This window comes from Pan troglodytes, chromosome 7 (genome assembly GCF_028858775.2).
Source record: "Pan troglodytes isolate AG18354 chromosome 7, NHGRI_mPanTro3-v2.0_pri, whole genome shotgun sequence".
Classification (NCBI taxonomy): domain Eukaryota; kingdom Metazoa; phylum Chordata; class Mammalia; order Primates; family Hominidae; genus Pan; species Pan troglodytes.
Genome location: NC_072405.2, coordinates 55,700,244 through 55,724,852, shown reverse-complemented (window position 1 = coordinate 55,724,852; position 24,609 = coordinate 55,700,244). Strand labels below are relative to the sequence as shown.

The window sequence follows — 24,609 nt, the reverse complement described above, 5'->3', positions numbered from 1 at the left end:
GCTTCCAAAGTCAACCATATGGTCCATTGCTGCTCAGCCACAGGCCTCCCGCCGCCAGCCTCTGAGCTGGGCCGAGATCCATGGACCCTTCCCAGTGTCGCTCTGCTGCCTCGACATCCCATCCCCAAAACCTGATCACTGCCCCCAACACTGGCCCATCACAGAGGGTAGTGGCCTGTGTGTGCCAGTGGACGTTATTGTAGCTGCTTCTGTAATGAGGACGTGCAGGAGAAATAATTTGTGTGGAAAACACTGTCAGCCTTCCTCTCCCCGTTAGCAGTAATTCCAAGGTCAAAAACCAAAGGTTGGGGCCATGGCCTGGGCTGATGAAGACCTTGAGGTGGAATCAGCCTGCACTGCGCAATGTGACCGGCAGGGATCGCCAAACCGCCTTTTCTGCCCCCCATGTGGTATGCATGCGCGTTCTCTGCGCAGATGCAGCGTGGTATGTGTGGTGTGCGTGGTGTGCATGGTGTCAGTGGTGTGATGTGCAGCGTGGCGTCTGTACTGTGGAGAAGTAGCGCTCCAGTTCCCTCAGGACTCTCCGGCACTGCAGCAGGTTCGGGACGACTTGTGGCTGCGCTCTGGGGAAGAAAGAGCTCCTGTCAGTAGCTGACTGCTGAAGACGGAACTTCGGTGTGGCTTCTTCGTGTTGCGGGTTTCTCTTGGGCGTTTTTTCCTTCATGGTGAGTACAGAAGCTTTCGTTTTCTAGAATGTTTTGTTTCTTCCTGTTAGGTTCTCCTTTTCATCTTAATCTGGTAGTATTTTAGTATTTATTTTACAGTAGTTCTCATTCCCTGAGGGCTTTGGAGGGTGGCAGCATAGGAGGCTGTGATACTTCAGGACGTTAAGACTCTTTCTGAGGGAAACTCCCCCGTGTAGACAGAGAGAGGGAAGCTCCGGCCTTGGGAGGAAGGGGAAGCCGCCCAGGCCAGGGTTGGAGTTTGGCTGCGCTGGGTCCAAGCCTCAGACGGAAGAAAAAGGATCCTAGTCACCTCCAGGGTTTGCTGATTTTTTTATCTGAGTTCCCACCTTTGGGGCACAAGGGCCACTTTTCTCCACCTCCGGCAGCGCGTGTCCCCTCCTGTCCCTCTCGTCACCCCCACTTGACGCGGGGAGTTCATGGGGTTTGCGGTGCAGCAGCTTTTCAGTTTACTGTAGCCCCTGCACGTCGATTTTTGATTTTGTTGCTTGTGATTTTGGTGCCCAGTTTTAAAATGAGATCTTACCCTGTTTTACTTTCTCTTCTCTTCTCTTCTCTGCCCTCCCCCCCCCCTCTCTCCTCTCCTCTGTCTCTCTCCTCTCTCTCTCTCTCTCTCCTTTCCACCCTGTGAGCTTGGATTCAAGTTGTCCTGGAAGTAAGCTCCCCCTGTAGTTTCTTACAGTTTTACGATGATTCATGGTTTCAGGTCTTGTGTTGAGGGTTTTTATTTTTTTGAGACTGAGTCTTGCTCTGTTGGCCAGGCTGGAGTGCAGTGGCACAATCTCAGTTCACTGCAATTTCTGCCTCCCAGGTTCAAGTGATTCTGCTGCCTCAGCCTCCGGTGTCGCTGGGACTACAGGTGCACACCACCACACCCGGCTAATTTTTGTAGTTTTAGTAGAGACCGGGTTTCACCATATTGGCCAGGTTGGTCTTGAATTCCTGACCTCGTGACCTGCCTGCCTCGGCCTCCCAAAGTGCTGAGATTATAGGTGTGAGCCACCGTGTCCAGCCGTATTGAGGTTTTAAGCCCATTTGGAGTTGATTTTTTGTTGTGTAACAGAAGGGTCCTATTTCATTCTGTTGCATATGGATATCGGTTTCCTTAAAACCATGAATGAAGAAAATCTCTTATCCCCTTGTGTCTTTCTGGAAAGGCACCTGGGACAGAGGAACCACGTGCAGGCCCCACAGCCCCAGTTGAGGAGGCGTGGTGAGAAGGGGACTCGGTGTTCTGCAGCTTACCATTACCTCTGTGGCCCATCCATGGAATCTGTGAAGAGGTGTGTTGTTCGTGTGTCTCCATTTTCTGCTCACATGGAAAATCTGTGGTGTGACGGCTTCAGACTCCACAGGATGAATGAGGGTGGGGGAGAGGAGAGGAGAAAAGAAAAGAGAGGGAAAGGGGAGAGAGACAGAGGAGAGAGGAGAGGAGAGTGATGACAAGAGACAAATATGAGTGAGAAACAGAAAGAATGGACAAGATGATTAGAAGGCTGAAAGAAGGAGAGAGCAATCTAAGGTGAGAAAACACTGCACATAGAAAACATTCTGAAGGAGAGAGAAGGAGGGGCAGATCAGATAGGGGAAACAACGAGGGGGTGGAGAGAGGTTGAGAGGGTGTGAGTAACCTCTGGAGGGCTGGGTTCTATTTTTACTGGGAAGAAAAAAATGTTCTTTGTTATCAAAAGCCTTGAGTGACACCAGTGGGTCTTCCCACTCATGAACCAGCACCCAGATTGGTGAGTGCAAACACACATGCACATTCATGTGCAAACATAGATACATGCTCACATACTCAAGATACACATATATTCACATGCACACATATACACAAATGCACACGTGTATGCACGTACATGCTCACATGCACACTTGTGTTCTCACACATACTCACATGTACATGCACAGGCACACACACACTCACATGAACACACTGACATACACACATTAACATTTTCTGTTTGCCCCTGGTGAAATAGAGTGCTAGAAAATTTTGCCCAACTATTGTGATGTCTTTGATAGGCAAACTGGGGGAAATTTCGTCACAGCCATGGTGCCAAGTTTTGAAGAGGTTTTTCCTAGTGTGGGTGTCTCAGCATGAGCTAGGTCTTCCCTGAGAGTGGCATCTGGCCCCAGCTCCATGTGGCCCTCACCAAGTCCTGTTGCCTATACGTCCTAGGTTCCATCTCCCAAAGCTGGCTTTGTCAGTGGTCTGTGAAGTGGGCTGCAGAACCACTGAAGTGTGGAAATAGAGATCAGAACTTTACATATATCTATACTTTATCTCACATTTAAAAATTTCCTTTTCCTTGTATGTGTATAATAATATTTCTATTAGTGGAGCAGAGCACTTAAATGATCATTAAATAAAAATGTAATATGGTTGCATGCTAAGAAAGATTTTGCTGTTAGTGGTATGTTATTAGGAAAGCTTGGAGTCGCTGGGACTGCCTTCTGGTCACTTTTCTCTGCATCTTTTCTTGGACACTCTTTTTGTCCGTTCTCCAGTTCAGTCAAGTGTGATTGTTTAACAATTCTCACCTCTCTTCCTTCTACCCCCATGCTTAAAAGCCTTTAGTAGCTTCACAATGTTTTTAAATGGTTATGAATTTGAGTGTTTTTTTTTTTTTTGAGATGGAGTCTCTTGCCCAGGCTGGAGTGCAGTGGTGCGATCTCTGCTCACTGCAACCTCCGCCTCCCAGGTTCAAGTGATTCTCTTGCCTCAGCCTCCCGAGTAGCTAGGGTTATAGGCGCATGCCATCGTGCCCAGCTAATTTTTTTTTTTTTTTGAGACGGAGTCTTGCTCAGTCGCCCAGGCTGGAGTGCAGTGGCGTGATCTCGGCTCACTGCAAGCTCCGCCTCCTGGGTTCACACCATTCTCCTGCCTCAGCCTCCTGGGTAGCTGGGACTACAGGGGCCTGCCACCACGCCTGGCTAATTTTTTGTGCATATTTAGTAGAGACGGGGTTTCACTATGTTAGCCAGGATGTTCTCGATCTCCTGACCTCAAGTGACCCACCCACCTCAGCCTCCCAAAGTGCTGGGATTACAGATGTGAGCCACCATGCCCTGGCCAAGTGTGTTTTGCTATCGTGAGTAATAATTTTTTTTTTTTTTTGCCTGAGTTCTTTCTACCCCATAACTAGCACCCTTGGCTTCTTTGAATTTCTTGGATGAGTCTCAATCCTGCAAGCTATTTTCCCCTTGCTCAGCAAAACTTCTTCTGTGTCCTCATTGCCCACCTGTCTAACCTTGACTTATTCCCCAGGACTCTGCTTAAGTAACATTTTCTCTGGTAGGCCTTTTCTGATCCCATAGACTTACTACCTAGTCCCATAGTATCTTGTATTTTTGGTGACTACAAGAGAGTGGGGAACTTGTCTGGGTTCTGTAGATCCAGTGGTGTGCTGGTAAATGTGTAACATCTGACTCTCTGAAAAACACAAAAACATGGCTGGTAGTATTTGCACATTTCTGTGTTGTAAATAGGACTGTCATGGTCAGATTCAAGCTACCAAGCTGATGTCACTGAATGATGAGTTGGGATGAGATGCATGGTAGCATACCATCATATGATATTTCTGCCATATAGATGCAGTAGATGCATCATGAGCATAGATAATAAAATATAGTAAAATAATTAGAATATGAGGAGTTGTAGGTATTGTTTTAATATAATTTAGTTGGAAGTTTATATAATGCATTTTAATAATGACTTTATTTAACAATTAACTCTCAAAAATTCCTGAAAATTTAATAACCTGGTCTCATTCAGTGATATAAGCCAGGACTAGAGATCCCTTGTGTCAAGCACAGACAGGTCACATTGTTTTGCATTGATTGCAGACATTGGAATAAGTCAACGCATATATGTGCTGCCATTTCTTGGAATTTACAGTGCCTTTGAATTATTGACTTAGTCGCTTATAACTGGGATGTTTTTATTATACTAGCTTTCATATGAGAGTAAGTATGTATACAAAAGGGAAACATACACAAGTGCAACTAGATATTCAGGGGCACGCCAGTAATGCAGCTGATTCACTGAGGCATTAACATTGATCCGATAAAGTTTAATAACAGATGATTGGCTCAGATGAATTAATTATTATAAATGTTAATCTTGATTTGTTGGGTATTCAAGGTAGAAAGGAAAACGGTGAACATGTGACTGCTTTTCACCTTCTCATTTTGCTTTTCATTTTCTTATTTACCAATCATTGAGAGGTGAATTATTAAAAAAACACTTTAGTAGTATTTGTCTGCAGCTACTACATTGCTAGTTTTGACTGAATTAGTCAGTTAACCTAACTTCCTAAATTGACTAAACATTTGACTGAAAAGATTCTTTGGAAGAAGATATAGACTATTTCACAATATTATAGTGACATATTGTGTGAAAATGTAGATTAAGGGCACTCAACACATTTCTGTTAATCCAATTATATGTTTCTACATGGATATAAGAGTAAATGCCATTCAGCCGGGCGTGGTGGCTCACATCTGTAAGCTCAGCACTTTGGGAGGCCAAGGCAGGCAGATCGTGAGGTCAGGAGATCGTCACCATCCTGGCTAACATGGTGAAACCCCGTCTCTACTAAAAATACAAAAAATTAGCCAGGCATGGTGGCCGGCGCCTGTAGTCCCAGCTACTTGGGAGGCTGAGGCAGGAGAATGGCGTGAACCCAGGAGGTGGAGCTTGCAGTGAGCCGAGATCATGCCGCTGCACTCCAGCCTGGGCAACAGAGCGAAACTCCATCAAAAAAAAAAAAAAAAAAAAAAGTAAATGCCATCAGGGTTACAAAAGTTGGTGCAAAATTTAGACACTTTAATAGTTGTGTAGTAGGGGATTTCAAGTATTATTTTCTAAAGGTTGACTGTTAACAATTAGGTCCTATAAAGAAAAAGTTTTTAAATGTCCTATAATGTAGTCTTTATTTTATAAGCAGTGTTTCTAGACAAAAGGGACCTTCTAAACTTTATTTCTAAAAATCAAAAGCTGTTAGAGTCAGAAAGGTTTTTAAGATTGAATCTAAGCTTTTTTTGTTGTTGTTATGAATGAGGAAACTGGAGCCACACATGAATATGAACGGCCCTGTTATGGTTGAATCTCAGTTTTGGAATGTGTGGTTTACCATTTGAATGAAGATCTGAGCAGGTAAGAGCTTATCATTGTTCCAAATGGTGTTCAGGCATACACTCTATTCTATGCTGCCCCATCATCCTGGATGACTCTCCTTTTTATGTTGAATTAATGCATGGTCATATTTGCAGAGAAAGGTAAGGAGGCATATTAAAAATCCACAGTAATGTAGATAAATTTTGTAAAATCAAATAATATTGATCACCTATTTCTATGCATTTTTCTGTTTTTTCACACCTTGCTTTCCATAATGAAAGTGACATTCTGCTTTGAATCATTTCCAGCGAAGTGACTTTCAATATTATTGTCTGTGACATTTTGACAGTTAAAATGCATTTCTTAAGCCTAATGGAAATGCTGCAGTGTTTTTTCTGGTTTTCATCCCCCCCACCCACAGTGGTCCTATCTGCGCTTGTTGCCTGGGAAACTACAATGTTGAACATTTTGATATGTTTGTTGGCTTCGTATGTCTTCTTTTCAGAAGTGTCTGTTTACATCTTTTGCCCACCTTTTTTTTTTTCTTCTTCTTCTTTTTTTTTTTTTCTGAGACAGAGCCTTGCTCTGTTGCCCAAGCTGGAATGCAGTGGCATGATCTCAGCTTACTGCAACCTCTGCCTCCCAGCTTCAAGCGATTCTCCTCCCTCAGCCACCTGAGTAGCTGGGATTACAGGCACCTGCCACCATGCCCAGCTAATTTTTGTATTTTTAGTAGAGACAGGGTTTCACCATGTTGGCCAGGCTGGTCTTGAACTACTGACCTCAGGTGATCTGCCTGCCTCGGCCTCCCAAAGTCCTGGGATTACAGGCATGAGCCATTGTGCCTAGCCTTTTGCCCACTTTTTAATGGGATTATTCGTATTTTGCATATTGATTTAAGTTTCTTATAGATGCTAGATATTAGACTTTTGTGAATATTTTCTTCCATTCTGTAGGTTTTCTGTTTATTCTGTTGATAGTTACTTTTGTTGTGAAGAAGTTCTTTAGTTTAATTAGGTCCCACTTGTCAATTTTTGTTTTTGTTGCAACTGCTATTGAGAACCTAGTCATAAATTCTTTTTTTTTTTTTTTTTTTTTTTCAATTTGAGACAGAGTCTCACTCTATTGACCAGGCTGGAGCGCAGTGGTACAGTCTTGGCTCACTACAACTTCTGTCTCCTGGGTTCAAGCAATTCTCGTGCCTCAGCCTCCCAGGAAGCTGGGATTACAGGTGCGCACTCCCATGCCAGGGTAATTTTTTGTATTTTTAGTAGAGACAGGGTTTCACCATGTTGGTCAGGCTGGTCTCAAACTCCTGACCTCAGGTGATCCGCCCACCTCAGCACTCCCAAAGTGCTAGGATTACAGGTGTGAGCCACCGTGCCCGGCCTCTAGTCATAAATTCTTTCCCAAGGCTGATGTCCTGAATGGTATTTCCTAGGTTTTCTTCTAGAGTTTCCCGGCTGGGAGTTGCAATTCTTATATCAGATAAAACAGACTTTAAACCAATAAAATTAGGTAGGACAAGGAAGGGCATTATTACATAATGATAAAGGCTAACAAGAAGACTTAACTATTAAAGTCTTACACTTAAATCTTTGATCCAGTGGCAAGATAGATATAAAGCTAGATATAAAGACAAGACCCAACCATCATCAAGAGATTAATCTCACATGTAACAGTATCCACAGGCTCAAAGTAAAGGGGTGGAGAAATATCAACCAGGTAAGAGTCGCTGTTCTTTTTTTGAGATAGGGTCTCTGTTACCCAGGCTTGAGTGTAGTGTTGTGATTATGGCTCACTGCAGCCTCAACCTCTGAGGCTTAAGTGATCCTCCCACCTCAGCCTCCAAGTAGCTGGGACTATAGGTATCTGCCACCACGCCTGGCTAATTTTTGTATTTTTTGTAGAGATGGTGTTTTGCCATGTTGCCCAGGCTGGTCTCCAGCTCTTGAGTTCAAACAATCCACCTGCCTTGGCCTCACAAAGTGCCTGGATTACAGGCATTAGTGACTGCATCTGGACTAGAAGTTGCAATTCTTTATTTATTTATTTATTCATTTATTTATTTTGAGATAGAGTCTTGCTCTGCCACCCAGGCTGGAGTGCAGTGGTGCGATCTCGGCTCACTGCAACCTCTGCCTCCTAGGTTCAAGCGATTCTTCTGCCTCAGCCTCTCGAGTAGCTGGGACTATAGGTGGGTGCCACCACGCCCAGTTAATTTTTGTATTTTTAGTAGAGATGGGGTTTTGCCATGCTGGCAAGGCTGGTTTCGAACTCCTGACCTCAAGTGATCCACCCACCTCGGCCTCCCAAAGTGCTGGGATTACAAGTGTGAGCCACCGTGCCCGGCCGGGAGTTGCAATTCTTATATCAGATAAAACAGACTTTAAACCAATAAAATTAGGTAGGACAAGGAAGGCAGTATTACATAATGATAAAGGCTAACAAGAAGACTTAACTATCCTAAATATATGTGCACCCAACACTGAAGCACCCAAATTCATAGCACAAGTTTTTCTTGTCCTACAAAATGACATAGACAACCACACAATAGTAGTGGGAGACTTCACCTCCCCACGGAAGCGTTAGTCGGATCATTAAGGCAGAAAATTAACAAAGAAATGTGGGACTTAAACTCAAAACTTGACCAATTAGACCTAATAGTCTTCTACAGAATCCTCCACTCAACAACCACAGAATACACATTCTTCTTATCTGTATGTGGAACGTATTTTAAGATGAACCATATGCTCAGCCATAAAGCAAGTCTCAATACATAATTAAAAAAACCCTGAAATTGTACAAAGCACACTGTGAGACCACAGTGCAATAAAAATATAAACCAATAGCAGTTAAGATCTCTTAAAACAACACAAATACATGGAAATTAAACAACTTGTTCCTGAATAAATCCTGGGTGAACATTGAAATTAAGGCAGAAATAAAAAAACTTTGAAATTAATTAAAATAGGCACATAGCTTACCAGAGATTTCTGGGATTTCTCTTCACACAAGTAAAGCAGTGTGAAGAGGAAGTTTATACCTCTAAATGCCTTCATCAAAAAGTCAGAAAGATCTCAAATTGACAATTAACTTGGCACCTAAAAGAACTTGGGAACCGAAGAACCAACCAACCCCAAAGCTTGTAAGAAACACATAAATAACTAAAATCAGAGAAGAACTTAATGAAATTGAGATGCAAAAATCTATACAAAAGGTTAATGAAACCAAGAGTTGCTTCTCTGAGAAAAATAAACAATATTGATGCACTGCTAGCTGGATTAAAGATCCAAATAAGTAGAATTGGAAATGACAAAGATGGCATTACAACTGTTCTTACAGAAATGAAAGGGACCCTCAGAATACTATGAACAATTCTATACAAACAAATTAGAAAATCTGGAGGAAATGGATACATTCCTGGAAATATACAGTCTCGTAAGATTAAATCAGGAAGAGATTGGAACCTTGAGTAGACCAATACTGAACCCTGATTGAAACAGTAATATAAAACCTAGCAATGAAAAAAGTCCCTGGACCTGATGGATTCAAAGCCAAATTCTGAATTCAAAGCCTTTCTGAAACTACTCTAAAAAGTCGAGGAGGAGAGACTCCTCCTTAATTCATTCTATGAAACCAGCATCAGCCTAACACTAAAATCTGGCAGAGACATGACAAAGAAAAAAAATTTCAGGCCAATATCCCAATGAGCATAGAAGAAGAAATCCTCAACAAAATACTAGCAAACTGAATCCAGCAGCACATCGAAAAACTAATTCACCTTGATCAAATAGACTTTATTCCAGGGATGTTGGTTCAACATTTGCAATCGGTAAGTGTGATTCCCTGTATAAACAGATTAAAAGCAAAAACCATATGATTATCTCAATAGACGCAGAAAAATCTTTTGATAAAATCTTAACACCCCTTCATGATAAAAACTCTCAACAGGCTGGGCACGGCGGCTTATGCCTCTAATCCCAACACTTTGTGAGACTAATATGGGAAGATCACTTGAGCCAAGGAGTTCAAGGCCAGCCTGAGCAACATAGTGAGACTCCCGTCTTTCAAAAAATAAAATAAATTAGCCAAGCATGGTGGTGCATGCCTGTAGTCCCAGCTACTCAGGAGGCTGAGGCAGGAGGATTGCTTGAGCCAAAGAGATGGAGGCTGCAGTGAGCTGTGATCATGCCACTGTGCTCCATGCTGGGCAACAGAGACCTTGTCTCAAAAGATAAAATATAAAATAATAAAATATAGTAAAATATAAAATATGAGTTGCGCAGTAGATAATACAAAAGAGGTGGGAAGCGTATCTCCAGTGGAGCTTCCTGTTGCACCTGGCGGTCTTGGCTCATAACTTGGCACCTCTAAGCCCTGGGAAGGGCAGTATGGGTCAGTATTTTGTGCCAGGGCTCCATGGAGGAATGAGAAGAGGGCTGGCTGTGGAGACTTGGGGAGCATCCTGGGGATGGGGAGATGGGGAGCTCTGGAGAATGATGGGATAAATGACAGTTATGCTGAAACTTTGTGTTTTAATTCAGGGAAACACATGTGGCTTGAGGGCATTCTGTATTTGGAGATTTATGGCCCAGACACCAGCAGAGTGGGAGTTTGTCACTGGTAGAAAAGGAGGATTACAGTTAGTGCAGATGATGGAGGAGTCAGGAAACAGATGATGTGGCTTCACAGAGTCAGATGTGGAGAAGAATATGGCAGAGGGTGAGGAAGCAGGGAGAGGCCCTAGGCAGATGCTCAGATTCCCTGATCCTGCCTCTATGTGCTCCACATGGCCTTGGCTGGGAGACCCCAAAGAGTCTCTGCTGTGACAGATTTCATTGATTGCTCACAGCAGTCCTGGGAGTGCTGAGATAACTACTAGATAAAAACGCTGAAGGATTATCTGTCAGACATTTCTTTATTTTTTATTGATACAGTGTCTCTGTTGTCTAGGCTGGAGTGCAGTGGTGCAATCTCGGCTGACTGCAACCTTGACCTCCCTGGCTCAGGTCATCCTCCCACCTCAGCCTCCCAAGCAGCTGGGACTACAGGTGCGCACTACTATGGCCAGCTAGTTTTTGTATTTTTTTTTTTTTGTAGAGACAGAGTTCCTCCATGTTGCCCAAGCTGGTCTTGAATTCCTGGACTCAGGTGATCCACCTGCTTTGGCCTCCCAAAGTGCTGGGATTACAGGTATGAGCCACCGCACCATTTTTTAAAAATTACATATTATTTATATCTTTTTATATAGTTAAAAAATTATCCCATCAAAATTCTATGCACATATTTATCAGGCCCTTAGAAGTTTCTGTGGGACAATTGTGTTGATTCAACCACACACACACACACACACACACACACATTGAGTATATTTAAGGAGAAATGCAGCAAGAATGTCTCCATCCAAGGCCACTGTTTTTAGGAGAGCAGGCTTTCTGGGGCATCTGAAGCCTCAGAGAGCCTGGTGTCTGTCCCCAGAGGTGCCTAAATAATTGAATGATGGACCACTGAGGGAGGAGAGTCATGGGCAGGTCTGGGTCTCACCTGTTCTCCAGCCAGGAGCCCTGTGTGAGCGCTCAATTTGCTGTCGCAGAAATGTGGGAAGTGTCTGGCCATTCTTATCCCATGATTAAGGCATGGCTGGCATTATGTACAAATGTATGGTGTATGCCCAACACCATATATGTACAGGCAAGCTTTATTATGCATGAACTGGATTTCACATAAAGTGGCAATTTTATTTAAAAGGGGGTCATTAAAAAGTGTAAATATCACAGTGTGGATATATGTTATCTAAAACTCCAAAAGGTAGTGAAACTGGTAACAAACTACTTCTCATCTTTGGACAGATACAACAACAGCATTAATGAAACTGGTTGCCAGACAAGTATGTACCACTTGCTCCTGTGCCTTAGGAAGAGAGGATGTTATAACATAGGCATTTTGATGCAGGGATTCATGGATAGTTGTTCCCTATTAACAATGCTAAAATTAAGTTCACATTTTTTACTTTGTGTGGGAACTGAAGACTCTTGTTCTTTTGAGGGCTACCTTTCAAGGTGTTGACCTCAAAGCCACTTGTTCCAAAATGCACCAGAGATGGGAATTTAAACCTCTTCACAAAGCAAACCACTGGTAATTCGTAGGAAGTATCCAACATTGTTTTACAACTGATCTCCAATAATATGGCAAACATCATTTCTTTGGAACACAATTTTCTTCATCCCACAAGAAGTTACAGGATAACAAAACTGGTAGTTAAATGACAACAGTCTTGTTACAAGACAGTTATTTCCCAGATGTATGTCACCAGTTCTAATTTCACAGCACTGGGGCCATGACCATGAGGTGGAACCATCCTGCGTTGCACACTGTGACCAGCAGGGGCGTTCAAACTGCCTTTTCTGCCCTTAATGGTGCACATGGGTGTTCTACCTGCAGGCACCGTGTGGCAGGTGTGGCGTCCACAGTGAGGAGAAAGTGAAGCACTCCAGGTCCCTCAGGACTTGCTGGACGGGACACTGCGGCAGCTTTGGGATGACTTGGGACTGCGCCCTTGGGAAGAGACAGCTCCTATCCACTGTGCTGACTGCTGAGGAGGGAGCTTCCTTGCAGTTTCGCCTCAGCGCAGCTCCTCAGCTGTTTTTTCTTCATTGTGAGTATAGAAGCTTTCATTTTGTGGAATGTTCTGTTATTCCCATCAGGTTCTCACTCATTTTCCTCTTTTTCTGTTAGTATTTTAGTGTGTATTTTACAGTAGTATTCATTCCCCTAGGGCTTTTGAGGGTGGCAGCATAGGAGGCTGTAGAATTTTAGGCTTTAGGACTTTTTCTGAGGGAAACTCCTATGTAGATTGAGAGAGAGGGAAACTCTGTCTGTGGGAGGAAGGGGAAGCCTGGCCCAGGATGGGTGTCGGAGCCACACCCTGCTTGATTGTGCTGCATCCAAGCCTCAGGTGGAAGGAAAACAATCCCAGCCACCTCCAGAGTTTGCTGATTTTTATTTTTTTTGAGACAGGGTCTGGCTCTGTTGGCCAGGCTGGAGTGCAGTGGTGGATCTCAGCTCACTGCAACCTCTACTTCCTGGAATCAAGGGATTCTCCAGCCTCAGCCTCCTGAGTGACTGGGCCTGTGCCACCATGCCCAGCTAATTTTTGTTGTTGTTGTTGTTGTAGAGATGGAGTTTTGCCATGGCACCCAGGCTGGTCTCAAACTCCTGAACTCAAAGCAGTCCTCCCGCCTTGGCTTCCCAAAGTGCTGGGATTATAGGTGTGAACTACTGCACCTGGCCTGCTGAATTTTGTTTTTAAAGGCGAAAACACACGTAATTTTATTTTTGTTTAACATTAAGCTTGCCAACTTCTTTCCCTGAACAGCATTTGTCTTGTTTTGATACCCACCTACACTTATATTAGAAACGTACTGCAAACTATTTAGTGATTCCACTTTGAACTTATAGTCGTATGACTAAGATATTTTGAATATAAGCCTATCCATATGCCAGATATAAATTTCAGGAACTCTTAATGTCTCTTCTTTTACAGAAACTCTACCTCTATCCTGATGTAATTAGGTTGATTAAGAAAATTAAAGGCCATGGGCCAGAAAACTAATTTCCACAAATGCAACAAAAGGAAAAGTTTCTCCAGTAACCTCTATGCAATGGGAAATCTTTCTTTTAAGTACCAAGTGAATTTCTTCAACTGTACAATGTATTCTAATTTGAAGGTTTTCAAATATAATACAGTAACAACAAAATATAATAAAATTAAGACTATGAGAAAACAGAGTAAATGGTATAATTCAAATAATGAATAAAATAAAATGACATTATGGATTTGTAATCAACCTATAATTACATATTTAAATTTTACTTTACATACATAAGATCACAGCTAAGGAGGTTAACCATAATGTCAAATTTTATCACCAGCCACTTGTGCTATTTTATCACATTTGAAAATATTCACTCGTATTATTTACTTTAAACAGTGATCTATAAATTTGTTTAGACTATGATAATTAAGGACCTTTTCTTCTTCTTCAGGATAACTTGAAAAATTAAATGATGTATTGACCATACTACTAAAGATACTTTACTTTTTGATTATGGTCTCTGCATTGAAGAATTTTTCTTTAATAATTTTCAAATCTTCCCATGACCTCTCTGTTCATAGAAATATCATCTTTGAAATAACTTGTGTGAACACTTTATAAATCAAAAATGGATTCACATGACCATATTACCATGATCACCAATTTTAACAGTCTCCTACATATTTTCTATATCACTTTTCTTGATTATAAAATGTCAGTAATATGAACATGCTCTTAATATAACAGAATATTTAATTACATCAGTTTCCCATCAACACACCAAAGTCACTTAATAATTACATTGGCCATTTCCACTGATCAGCAGGAGGCTCTTCCACTGATGACTCCCATGGTTTCCACTCCCTTATTTTTCTTGCCAGATTTAGTTCATGTTCAGCCTAAAGAATCACTTCTTCTAATTGACTGCCTTGAAGTTGGTCTTCTAATTTTTTAACTTCTGGTTCCGCTTTAACCATAGCCAGCTTCTCATTTGTAATCTCTTCTGTATACTTTCTATATGCTGCATTTTTAGGGATTTCCTCAAGAACATCAAGAATCTTTGTGTACAATATTCTTAGCCTCTCGTGTGGAGTATTGCACACAGCCAATCCCACAAGGCCAGTGGTCTTCTTCAGCACACCGCCATGACAGTGCCGACGAGTCGATGACCTGAATTTTTTTTTTTTAAATCTGGATTCCCACTGCACAGGGGCCACTTTTCTCCATCCTCTGCAGCACGTGTCCCCTCTGTCCCTCCAGCCATAGCCACCTAACCAGGGGAAGGGAACTTCCATGCTGTTTAATGCCCTTTTTGGAGAAATATCTATTCAGGGTCTCTGCCCAATTTTGGGTGGATCATACATTTTATTGTTGCTACCTAGTATTGTTTTTTTTTTTTTCTCCCTTTTTTTTAAAATTATGCTTTAAGTTCTCGGGTACATGTGCACAACTTGCAGGTTTGTTACATATGTATACATGTGCCATGTTGGTGTGCTGCAACTATTAAATCATCATTTACATTAGGTATTTCTCCTAATGCTATCCCTCCCCCATCCCCCCACCCCATGACAGGCCCTGGTGTGTGATGTTCCCTGCCCTGTGTCCAAGCGTTCTCTTTGTTCAGTTCCCACCTATGAGTGAGAACATGTGGTGTTTGGTTATCTGTCCTTGTGACAGTTTGCTCAGAATGATTGTTTCCAGCTTCATCCATGTCCCTACAAAGGACATGAACTCATCCTTTTTTTTAAAATTTATTATTATTATACTTTAAGTTTTAGGGTACATGTGCACAATGTGCAGGTTAGTTACATATGTATGCATGTGTCATGCTGGTGCGCTGCAGCCACTAACTCGTCATCTAGCATTAGGTATATCTCCCAATGCTATCCCTCCCCCCTCCCCACACCCCACAACAGTCCCCAGAGTGTGATGTTCCCCTTCCTGTGTCCATGTGTTCTCATTGTTCAATGCCCACCTATGAGTGAGAATATGCGGTGTTTGGTTTTTTGTTCTTGCGATAGTTTACTGAGAATGATGATTTCCAATTTCATCCATGTCCCTACAAAGGACGTGAACTCATCATTTTTTATGGCTGCATAGTATTCCATGGTGTATATGTGCCACATTTTCTTAATCCAGTCTATCATTGTTGGACATTTGGGTTGGTTCCAAGTCTTTGCTATTGTGAATAATGCTGCAATAAACATACATGTGCATGTGTCTTTATAGCAGCATGATTTATAGTCCTTTGGGTATATACCCAGTAATGGGATGGCTGGGTCAAATGGTATTTCTAGTTCTAGATCCCTGAGGAATCGCCATACTGACTTCCACAATGGTTGAACTAGTTTACAGTCCTACCAACAGTGTAAAAGTGTTCCTATTTCTCCACATCCTCTCCAGCACCTGTTGTTTCCTGACTTTTTAATGATTGCCATTCTAACTGGTGTGAGATGGTATCTCATTATGGTTTTGATTTGCATTTCTCTGATGGCCAGTGATGGTGAGCATTTTTTCATGTGTTTTTTGGCTGCATAAATGTCTTCTTTTGAGAAGTGTCTGTTCATGTCCTTTGCCCACTTTTTGATGGGGTTGTTTGTTTTTTTCTTGTAAATTTGTTTGAGTTCATTGTAGATTCTGGATATTAGCCCTTTGTCAGATAAGTAGGTTGCAAAAATTTTCTCCCATTTTTTAGGTTGCCTGTTCACTCTGATGGTAGTAGTTTCTTTTGCTGTGCAGAAGCTCTTTAGTTTAATTAGATCCCATTTGTCAATTCTGGCTTTGGTTGCCATTGCTATTGGTGTTTTAGACATGAAGTCCTTGCCCATGCCTATGTCCTGAATGGTAATGCCTAGGTTTTCTTCTAGGGTTTTTGTGGTTTTAGGTCTAACGTTTAAGTCTTTAATCCATCTTGAATTAATTTTTGTATAAGGTGTAAGGAAGGGATCCAGTTTCAGCTTTCTACATAAGGCTAGCCAGTTTTCCCAGCACCATTTATTAAATAGGGAATCCTTTCCCCATTGCTTGTTTTTCTCAGGTTTGTCAAAGATCAGATAGTTGTAGAGATGTGGTGTTATTTCTGAGGGCTCTGTTCTGTTCCATTGATCTATATCTCTGTTTTGGTACCAGTACCATGCTGTTTTGGTTACTGTAGCCTTGTAGTATAGTTTGAAGTCAGGTTGTGTAATGCCTCCAGCTTTGTTCTTTTGGCTTAGGATTGACTTGGCGATGCGGGCTCTTTTTTGGTTCCATATGAACTTTAAAGTAGCTTTTTCTAATTCTGTGCAGAAAGTCATTGGTAGCTTGTTGGGGATGGCATTGAATCTATAAATTACCTTGGGCAGTATGGCCATTTTCATGATATTGATTCTTCCTACCCATGAGCATGGAATGTTCTTCCATTTGTTTGTATCCTCTTTTATTTCACTGAGCAGTGGTTTGTAGTTCTCCTTGAAGAGGTCCTTCACATCCCTTGTAAGTTGGATTCCTAGGTATTTTATTCTCTTTGAAGCAATTGTGAATTGGAGTTCACTCATGATTTGGCTCTCTGTTTGTCTGTTGTTGGTGTATAAGAATGCTTGTGATTTTTGTACATTGATTTTGTATCCTGAGACTTTGCTGAAGTTGCTTATTAGCTTAAGGAGATTTTGGGCTGAGACAATGGGATTTTCTAGATATACAATCATGTCATCTGCAAACAGGGACAATTTGACTTCCTCTTTTCCTAATTGAATACCCTTTATTTCCTTCTCCTGCCTAATTGCCCTGGCCAGAACTTCCAACACTATGTTGAATAGGAGTGGTGAGAGAGGGCATCCCTGTCTTGTGCCAGTTTTCAAAGGGAATGCTTCCAGTTTTTGCCCATTCAGTATGATATTGGCTGTGGGTTTGTCATAGATAGCTCTTATTATTTTGAGATACGTCCCATCAATACCTAATTTATTGAGAGTTTTTAGCATGAAGCGTTGTTGAATTTTGTCAAAGGCCTTTTCTGCATCTATTGAGATAATCATGTGGTTTTTGTCTTTGGTTCTGTTTATATGCTGGATTACATTTATTGATTTGTGTATATTGAACCAGCCTTGCATCCCAGGGATGAAGCCCACTTGATCATGGTGGATAAGCTTTTTGATGTGCTGCTGGATTCCGTTTGCCAGTATTTTATTGAGGATTTTTGCATCAATGTTCATCAAGGATATTGGTCTAAAATTCTCTTTTTTTGTTGTGTCTCTGCCCGGCTTTGGTATCAGGATGATGCTGGCCTCATAAAATGAGTTAGGGAGGATTCCCTCTTTTTCTATTGATAGGAATAGTTTCAGAAGGAATGGTACCAGTTCTTTCTTGTACCTCTGGTAGAAATTGGCTGTGAATCCATCTGGTCCTGGACTCTTTTTGCTTGGTAAGCTATTGATTATTGCCACAATTTCAGCTCCTGTTATTGGTCTATTCAGAGATTCAACTTCTTCCTGGTTTAGTCTTGGGAGAGTGTATGTGTCGAGGAATTTATCCATTTCTTCTAGATTTTCTAGTTTATTTGCATAGAGGTGTTTGTAGTGTTCTCTGATGGTAGTTTGTATTTCTGTGGGATTGGTGGGGATATCCCCTTTATCATTTTTTATTGAGTCTATTTGATTCTTCTCTCTTTTTTTCTTTATTAGTCTTGCTAGTGGTCTATCAATTTTGTTGATCCTTTCAAAAAACCAGCTGCTGGATTCATTAATTTTTTGAAGGGTTTTTTGTGTCTCTATTTCCTTCAGTTCTGCTCTGATTTTAGTTATTTCTTGCCTTCTGCTAGCTTTTGAATGTGTTTGCTCTTGCTTTTCTAGTTCTTTTAATTGTGATGTTAGGGTGTCAATTTTGGATCTTTCCTGCTTTCTCTTGTGGGCATTTAGTGCTATAAATTTCCCTCTTACACACTGCTTTGAATGCATCCCAGAGATTCTGGTATGTTGTGTCTATGTTCTCGTTGGTTTCAAAGAACATCTTTATTTCTGCCTTCATTTCGTTATGTACCCAGTAGTCATTCAGGAGCAGGTTGTTCAGTTTCCATGTCGTTGAGTGGTTTTGAGTGAGATTCTTAATCCTGAGTTCTAGTTTGATTGCACTGTGGTCTGAGAGACAGTTTGTTATAATTTCTGTTCTTTTACATTTGCTGAGGAGAGCTTTACTTCCAACTATGTGGTCAATTTTGGAACAGGTGTGGTGTGGTGCTGAAAAAAATGTATATTCTGTTGATTTTGGGTGGAGAGTTCTGTAGATGTCTATTAGTTCCACTTGGTGCAGAGCTGAGTTCAATTCCTGGGAATCCTTGTTGACTTTCTGTCTCGTTGATCTGTCTAATGTTGACAGTGGGGTGTTAAAGTCTCCCATTATTAATGTGTGGGAGTCTAAGTCTCTTTGTAGGTCGCTCAGGACTTGCTTTATGAATCTGGGTGCTCCTGTATTGGGTGCATATATATTTAGGATAGTTAGCTCTTCTTGTTGAATTGATCCCTTTACCATTATGTAATGACCTTCTTTGTCTCTTTTGATCTTTGTTGGTTTAAAGTCTGTTTTATCAGAGACTAGGATTGCAACCCATGCCTTTTTTTGTTTTCCATTTGCTTGGTAGATCTTCCTCCATCCTTTTATTTTGAGCCTATGTGTGTCTCTGCACGTGAGATGGGTTTCCTGAATACAGCACACTGATGGGTCTTGACTCTTTATCCAATTTGCCAGTCTGTGTCTTTTAATTGGAGCATTTAGTCTATTTACATTTAAAGTTAATATTGTTAGGTGTGGATTTGATCCTGTCATTATGATGTTAGCTGGTTATTTTGCTCGTTAGTTGATGCAGTTTCTTCCTAGTCTCGATGGTCTTTACATTTTGGCATGATTTTGCAGTGGCTGGTACTGGTTGTTCCTTTCCATGTTTAGCGCTTCCTTCAGGAGCTCTTGTAGGGCAGGCCTGGTGGTGACAAAATCTCTCAGCATTTGCTTGTCTGTAAAGTGTTTTATTTCTCCTTCACCTATGAAGCTTATTTTGGCTGGATATGAAATTCTGGGTTGAAAATTCTTGTCTTTAAGAATGTTGAATATTGGCCCCCACTCTCTTCTGGCTTGTAGAGTTTCTGCCGAGAGATCCACTGTTAGTCTGATGGGCTTCCCTTGTGGGTAACCCGACCTTTCTCTCTGGCTGCCCTTAACATTTTTTCCTTCATTTCGACTTTGGTGAATCTCACAATTATGTGTCTTGGAGTTGCTCTTCTTGAGGAGTATCTTTGTGGCGTTCTCTGTATTTCCTGAATTTGAATGTTGGCCTGCCTTGCTAGATTGGGGAAGTTCTCCTGGATAATATCCTGCAGAGTGTTTTCCAACTTGGTTCCATTCTCCCCGTCACTTTCAGGTACACCAATGAGACGTAGATTTGGTGTTTTCACATAGTCCCATATTTCTTGGAGGCTTTGCTCGTTTCTTTTTGTTCTTTTTTCTCTAAACTTCCCTTCTCGCTTCATTTCATTCACTTCATCTTCCATGGCTGATACCCTTTCTTCCAGTTGATCGCATTGGCTCCTGAGGCTTCTGCATTCTTCACGTAGTTCTAGAGCCTTGGTTTTCAGCTCCATCAGCTCCTTTAAGCGCTTCTCTGTATTGGTTATTCTAGTTATACATTCTTCTAAACTTTTTTCAAAGTTTTCAACTTCTTTGCCTTTGGTTTGAATTTCCTCCCGTAGCTCAGAGTAATTTGATCGTCTGAGGCCTTCTTCTCTCAGCTCGTCAAAGTCATTCTCTGTCCAGCTTTGTTCCGTTGCTGGTGAGGAACTGCGTTCCTTTGGAGGAGGAGAGGCACTCTGCTTTTTAGAGTTTCCAGTTATTTTGCTCTGTTTTTTCCCCATCTTTGTGGTTTTATCTACTTTTGGTCTTTGATGATGGTGATGTACAGATGGGTTTTTGGTGTGGATGTCCTTTCTGTTTGTTAGTTTTCCTTCTAACAGACAGGACCCTCAGCTGCAGGTCTGTTGGAATACCCTGCCGTGTGAGGTGTCAGTCTGCCCCTGCTGGGGGGTGCCTCCCAGTTAGGCTGCTCGGGGGTCAGGGGTCAGGGACCCACTTGAGGAGGCAGTCTGCCGGTTCTCAGATCTGCAGCTGCGTGCTGGGAGAACCACTTCTCTCTTCAAAGCTGTCAGACAGGGACATTTAAGTCTGCAGAGGTTACTGCTGTCTTTTTGTTTGTCTGTGCCCTGCCCCGAGAGGTGGAGCCTATAGAGGCAGCCAGGCCTCCTTGAGCTGTGGTGGGCTCCACCCAGTTCAAGCTTCCCTGCTGCTTTGTTTACCTAAGCAAGCCTGGGGAATGGCGGGCACCCCTCCCCCAGCCTTGCTGCCACCTTGCAGTTTGATCTGACTGCTGTGCTAGCAATCAGTGAGACTCCGTGGGCATAGGACCCTCTGAGCCAGGTGCAGGATATAGTCTCCTGGTGTGCCATCTTTTAAGCCCGTCGGAAAAGCACAGTATTCGGGTGGGAGTGACCCAATTTTCAGGTGCTGTCTGTCACCCCTTTCTTTGACTAGGAAAGGGAGCTCCCTGACCCCTTGCGCTTCCCGAGTGAGGCAATGCCTCGCCCTGCTTCGGCTGGCGCATGGTGCGCGCACCCACTGACCTGCGCCCACTGTCTGGCACTCCCTAGTGAGATGAACCCAGTACCTCAGATGGAAATGCAGAAATCACCCATCTTCTGTGTCGCTCACACTTGAACTCATCCTTTTTTATGGCTGCATAGTATTCCATGGTGTATATGTGCCACATTTTCTAAATCTAGTCTATCATTGATGGAAATTTGGGTTGGTTCCAAGTCTTTGCTATTGTGAATAGTGCCACAATAAACATACTTGTACATGTGTCTTTATAGTAGCAAGATTTATAATCCTTTGGACATATATCCAGTAATGGGATTGCTGGGTCAAATGGTATTTCTAGTTCTAGATCCTTGAGGAATTGCCACACTGTCTTCCACAATGGCTGAACTAGTTTGCACTCCCACCAACAGTGTAAAAGTGTTCCTATTTCTCCACATCCTCTTCAGCACCTGTTGCTTCCTGACTTTTTAATAACTGCCATTCTAACTGGTGTGAGATGGTATCTCAATGTGGTTTTGATTTGCATTTCTCTGATGACCAGTGATGATGAGCATTTTTTCCTGTGTCTGTTGGCTGCATAACTGTCTTCTTTTTTTTTTTTAATTGGTAATAGAATTTATTCAAATTGTGCCTTAATATAGGCGCTGGGGCTTGCCCATGGTGCTCTTGATATATAAGGCCCGGACATTCTGCCAGTTTTTCTTGAGCAATGACACCAAGAAGTTGACAGCCAGGTGAGTGTTTTACACAAGCTCATCGTCTGTCATCTTCACGTGACCAACAGCTACAGCCAGACATAACACCTTCTTCATTTGGAACTTGATTGTCGACTTCACCTCATCCACTTTGGCCACCATATTTTCATTGTGTGTGAGCAGTGAAGGGAACTTTCCTGCCTTATTTAGACCTGGGCCGAGGATTCGTGGAATCTGCTTGATCAGAGACTCTGAGGCCAAAAATGCATCATACTTCTTGACCAGCTTCTTGACCGGTTTTTTATTCTTGTTGAGGTTTTTCAGCGTCTTGAGGTCCATGTGGGGGATATCTACGGCCTTAGCCTTGTCACAGTGCTGCTGGTCCCCCAGGACACACACAGAGAACTTGGGGTGGGGAGTGGACTTAAGCCTGACGGTGCCCGAGAAGCGCTTGTCCTTCTGGGGGTCATAGTTCTTCAAGCTGATGTGCAACTCCATCGTCTCCAGGAACTTGTGGCGCTTGCACTGGTTCCCGTGCAGGACTTCCTGCACCGCCTTGTACAGGGTGTCGCAAGAGACTTTGCTGCTCATGGCTTCTCCCGCCATGCTAACCAGAAAAGAGCAAATGTCTTCTTTTGAGACATGTCTGTTCATATCCTTTGCCCACTTTTTGATGGGGTTGTTTTTTTCTTGTACATTTGTGTAAGTTCTTTGTAGATTCTGGATATTAGCCCCTTGTCAGATGGGTAGATTGCAAAAATTTTCTCCCATTCTGTAGTTTGCCTGTTCACTTTGATGGTAGTTTCTTTCTGTGCAGAAGCTCTTTGGTTTAATTAGATCCCATTTGTCTATTTTGGCCTTTGTTGCCATTGCTTTTGGTGTTTTTTAGTCATGAAGTCTTTGCCCATGCCTGTGTCCTGAATGGAATTGCCTAGGTTTTCTTCTAGGGTTTTTATGGTTTTAGGTCTAACATTTAAGTCTTTGATCCATCTTGAATTAATTTTTGTATAAGGTGTAAGGAAGGGATCCAGTTTCAGCTTTGTACATATGGCTAGCCAGTTTTCCCAGCACCATTTATTAAGTAGGAAATCCTTTCCCCTTTTCTTGTTTTTGTCAGGTTTGTCAAAGATCAGATGGTTGTAGATGTGTGATGTTATTTCTGAGGCCTCTGTTCTGTTCCATTGGTCTATATCTCTGTTTTGGTACCAGTACCATGGTGTTTTTGTTATTGTAGCCTTGTAGTATAGTTTGAAGTCAGGTAGCATGATGCCTCCAGCTTTGTTCTTTTTGCTTAGGATTGTCTTGGCAATGTGGGCTCTTTTTTGGTTCCATAGGAACTTTAGTCTTTTCCAATTCTGTGAAGAAAGTCATTGGTAGCTTGATGGGAATGGCATTGAATCTATAAATTACCTTGGGCAGTATGGCCATTTTCATGATACTGATTCTTCCTATCTTTGAGCATGTAATGTTCTTCCATTTGTTTGTGTCCTTGTTTATTTCGTTTAGCAGTGGTTTGTAGTTCTCCTTGAAGAGGTCCTTTACGTCCCTTGTAAGTTGGATTCCTAGGTAATTTATTCTCTTTGTAGCAATTGTGAATGGGAGTTCACTCATGATTTGGCTCTCTGTTTGTCTGTTATTGGTGTATAGGAATGCTTGTGACTTTTGCACATTTATTTTGTACCCTGAGACTTTGCTGAAGTTGCTTATTAGCTTAAGGAGATTTTAGGCTGAGACGATGGGGATTTCTAAATATACAATCATGGTATCTGCAAACAGGCACAATTTGACTTCCTCTTTTCCTAATTGAATACCCTTTATTTCTTTCTCTTGCCTGATTGCCCTGGCTAGAACTTCCAACACTATGTTGAATAGGAGTGGTGAGAGAGGGCATCCCTGTCTTGTGCCAGTTTTCAAAGGGAATGCTTCCAGCTTTTGCACATTCAGTATGATATTGGCTGTGGGTTTATCATAAATTATTATTTGGAGATACATTCCATCAATACCTAGTTTATTGACAGTTTTTAGCATGAACGGCTGTTGAATTTTGTCAGTGGCCTTTTCTGCATCTATTGAGATAATCACGTGGTTTTTGTCTTTGGTTCTGTTTATGTGATGGATTACATTTATTGATTTGTGTATGTTGAACCAGGCTTGCATCCCAGGGATGAAGCCAACTTGATCATGGTGGATAAGCTTTTCGATGTGCTGCTGGATTTGGTTTGCCAGTATTTTATTGAGGATTTTCGCATCAATATTCATCAGGGATATTGGTCTAAAATTCTCTTTTTGTTGTGTCTCTGCCAGGCTTTGGTATCAGGATGATGCTGGCTTCATAAAACGAGTTAGGGAGGATTCCCTCTTTTTCTATTGATCGGAATAGTTTCAGAAGGAATGGTACCAGCTCCTCTTTGTACCTCTGGTAGAATTCGGCTGTGAATCCGTCTGGTCCTGGACGTTTTTTGGTTGGTAGGCTATTAATTATTGCCTCAATTTCAGAGCCTGTTTTTGGTCTATGCAGGGATTCAACTTCTTCCTGGTTTAGTCTTGGGAGGGTGTATGTGTGCAGGAATTTATCTATTTCTTCTAGATTTTCCAGTTTATTTGCATAGTGGTTTTTATAGTGTTCTCTGATGGTAGTTTGTATTTCTGTGGGATTGGTGGTGATAACCCCTTTATCATTTTTTATTCCGTTTATTTGATTCTTCTCTCTTTTCTTCTTTGTCTTTTCTTCTTTGTCTTGCTAGCAGTCTATCAATTTTGTTGATCTTTTCAAAAAAGCAGCTCCTGGATTTATTGATTTTTTGAAGGGTTTTTTTGTGTCTCTATCTCCTTCAGTTCTGCTCTGATCTTAGTTATTTCTTGCCTTCTGCTAGCTT

The 24,609-nt window shown here is 42.0% G+C and overlaps 2 protein-coding genes and 1 pseudogene across 3 annotated transcripts in view; 1 reads left to right on the top strand and 2 right to left on the bottom strand.

Moving 5' to 3' along the window:
• The first annotated feature begins 431 nt into the window (after positions 1-431).
• The window catches only part of LOC134810858 (POTE ankyrin domain family member A), an 83,348-nt gene continuing 59,170 nt past the window's right edge, over positions 432-24,609 (top strand). Inside the window, exons 1-3 of one of the 2 annotated variants that reach the window (XM_063817059.1) lie at positions 432-686; positions 10,930-11,022; positions 12,271-12,484. The gene's annotated coding sequence lies outside the window, so the exon portion shown is untranslated. Of the gene's footprint in view, positions 687-10,929; positions 11,023-12,270; positions 12,485-24,609 lie in introns of those variants that run through there. The other variant, XM_063817060.1, reaches the window with a different exon arrangement.
• On the bottom strand, positions 14,160-14,719 carry LOC739967 (NADH dehydrogenase [ubiquinone] 1 alpha subcomplex subunit 5-like; annotated as a pseudogene).
• Positions 21,628-22,331, bottom strand: LOC464158 (large ribosomal subunit protein uL1-like). Its single transcript, XM_016960188.4, has one exon. The coding sequence runs from the start codon at positions 22,322-22,324 to the stop codon at positions 21,782-21,784; it is 543 nt and encodes a 180-aa protein (XP_016815677.2). The 5' UTR covers positions 22,325-22,331; the 3' UTR covers positions 21,628-21,781.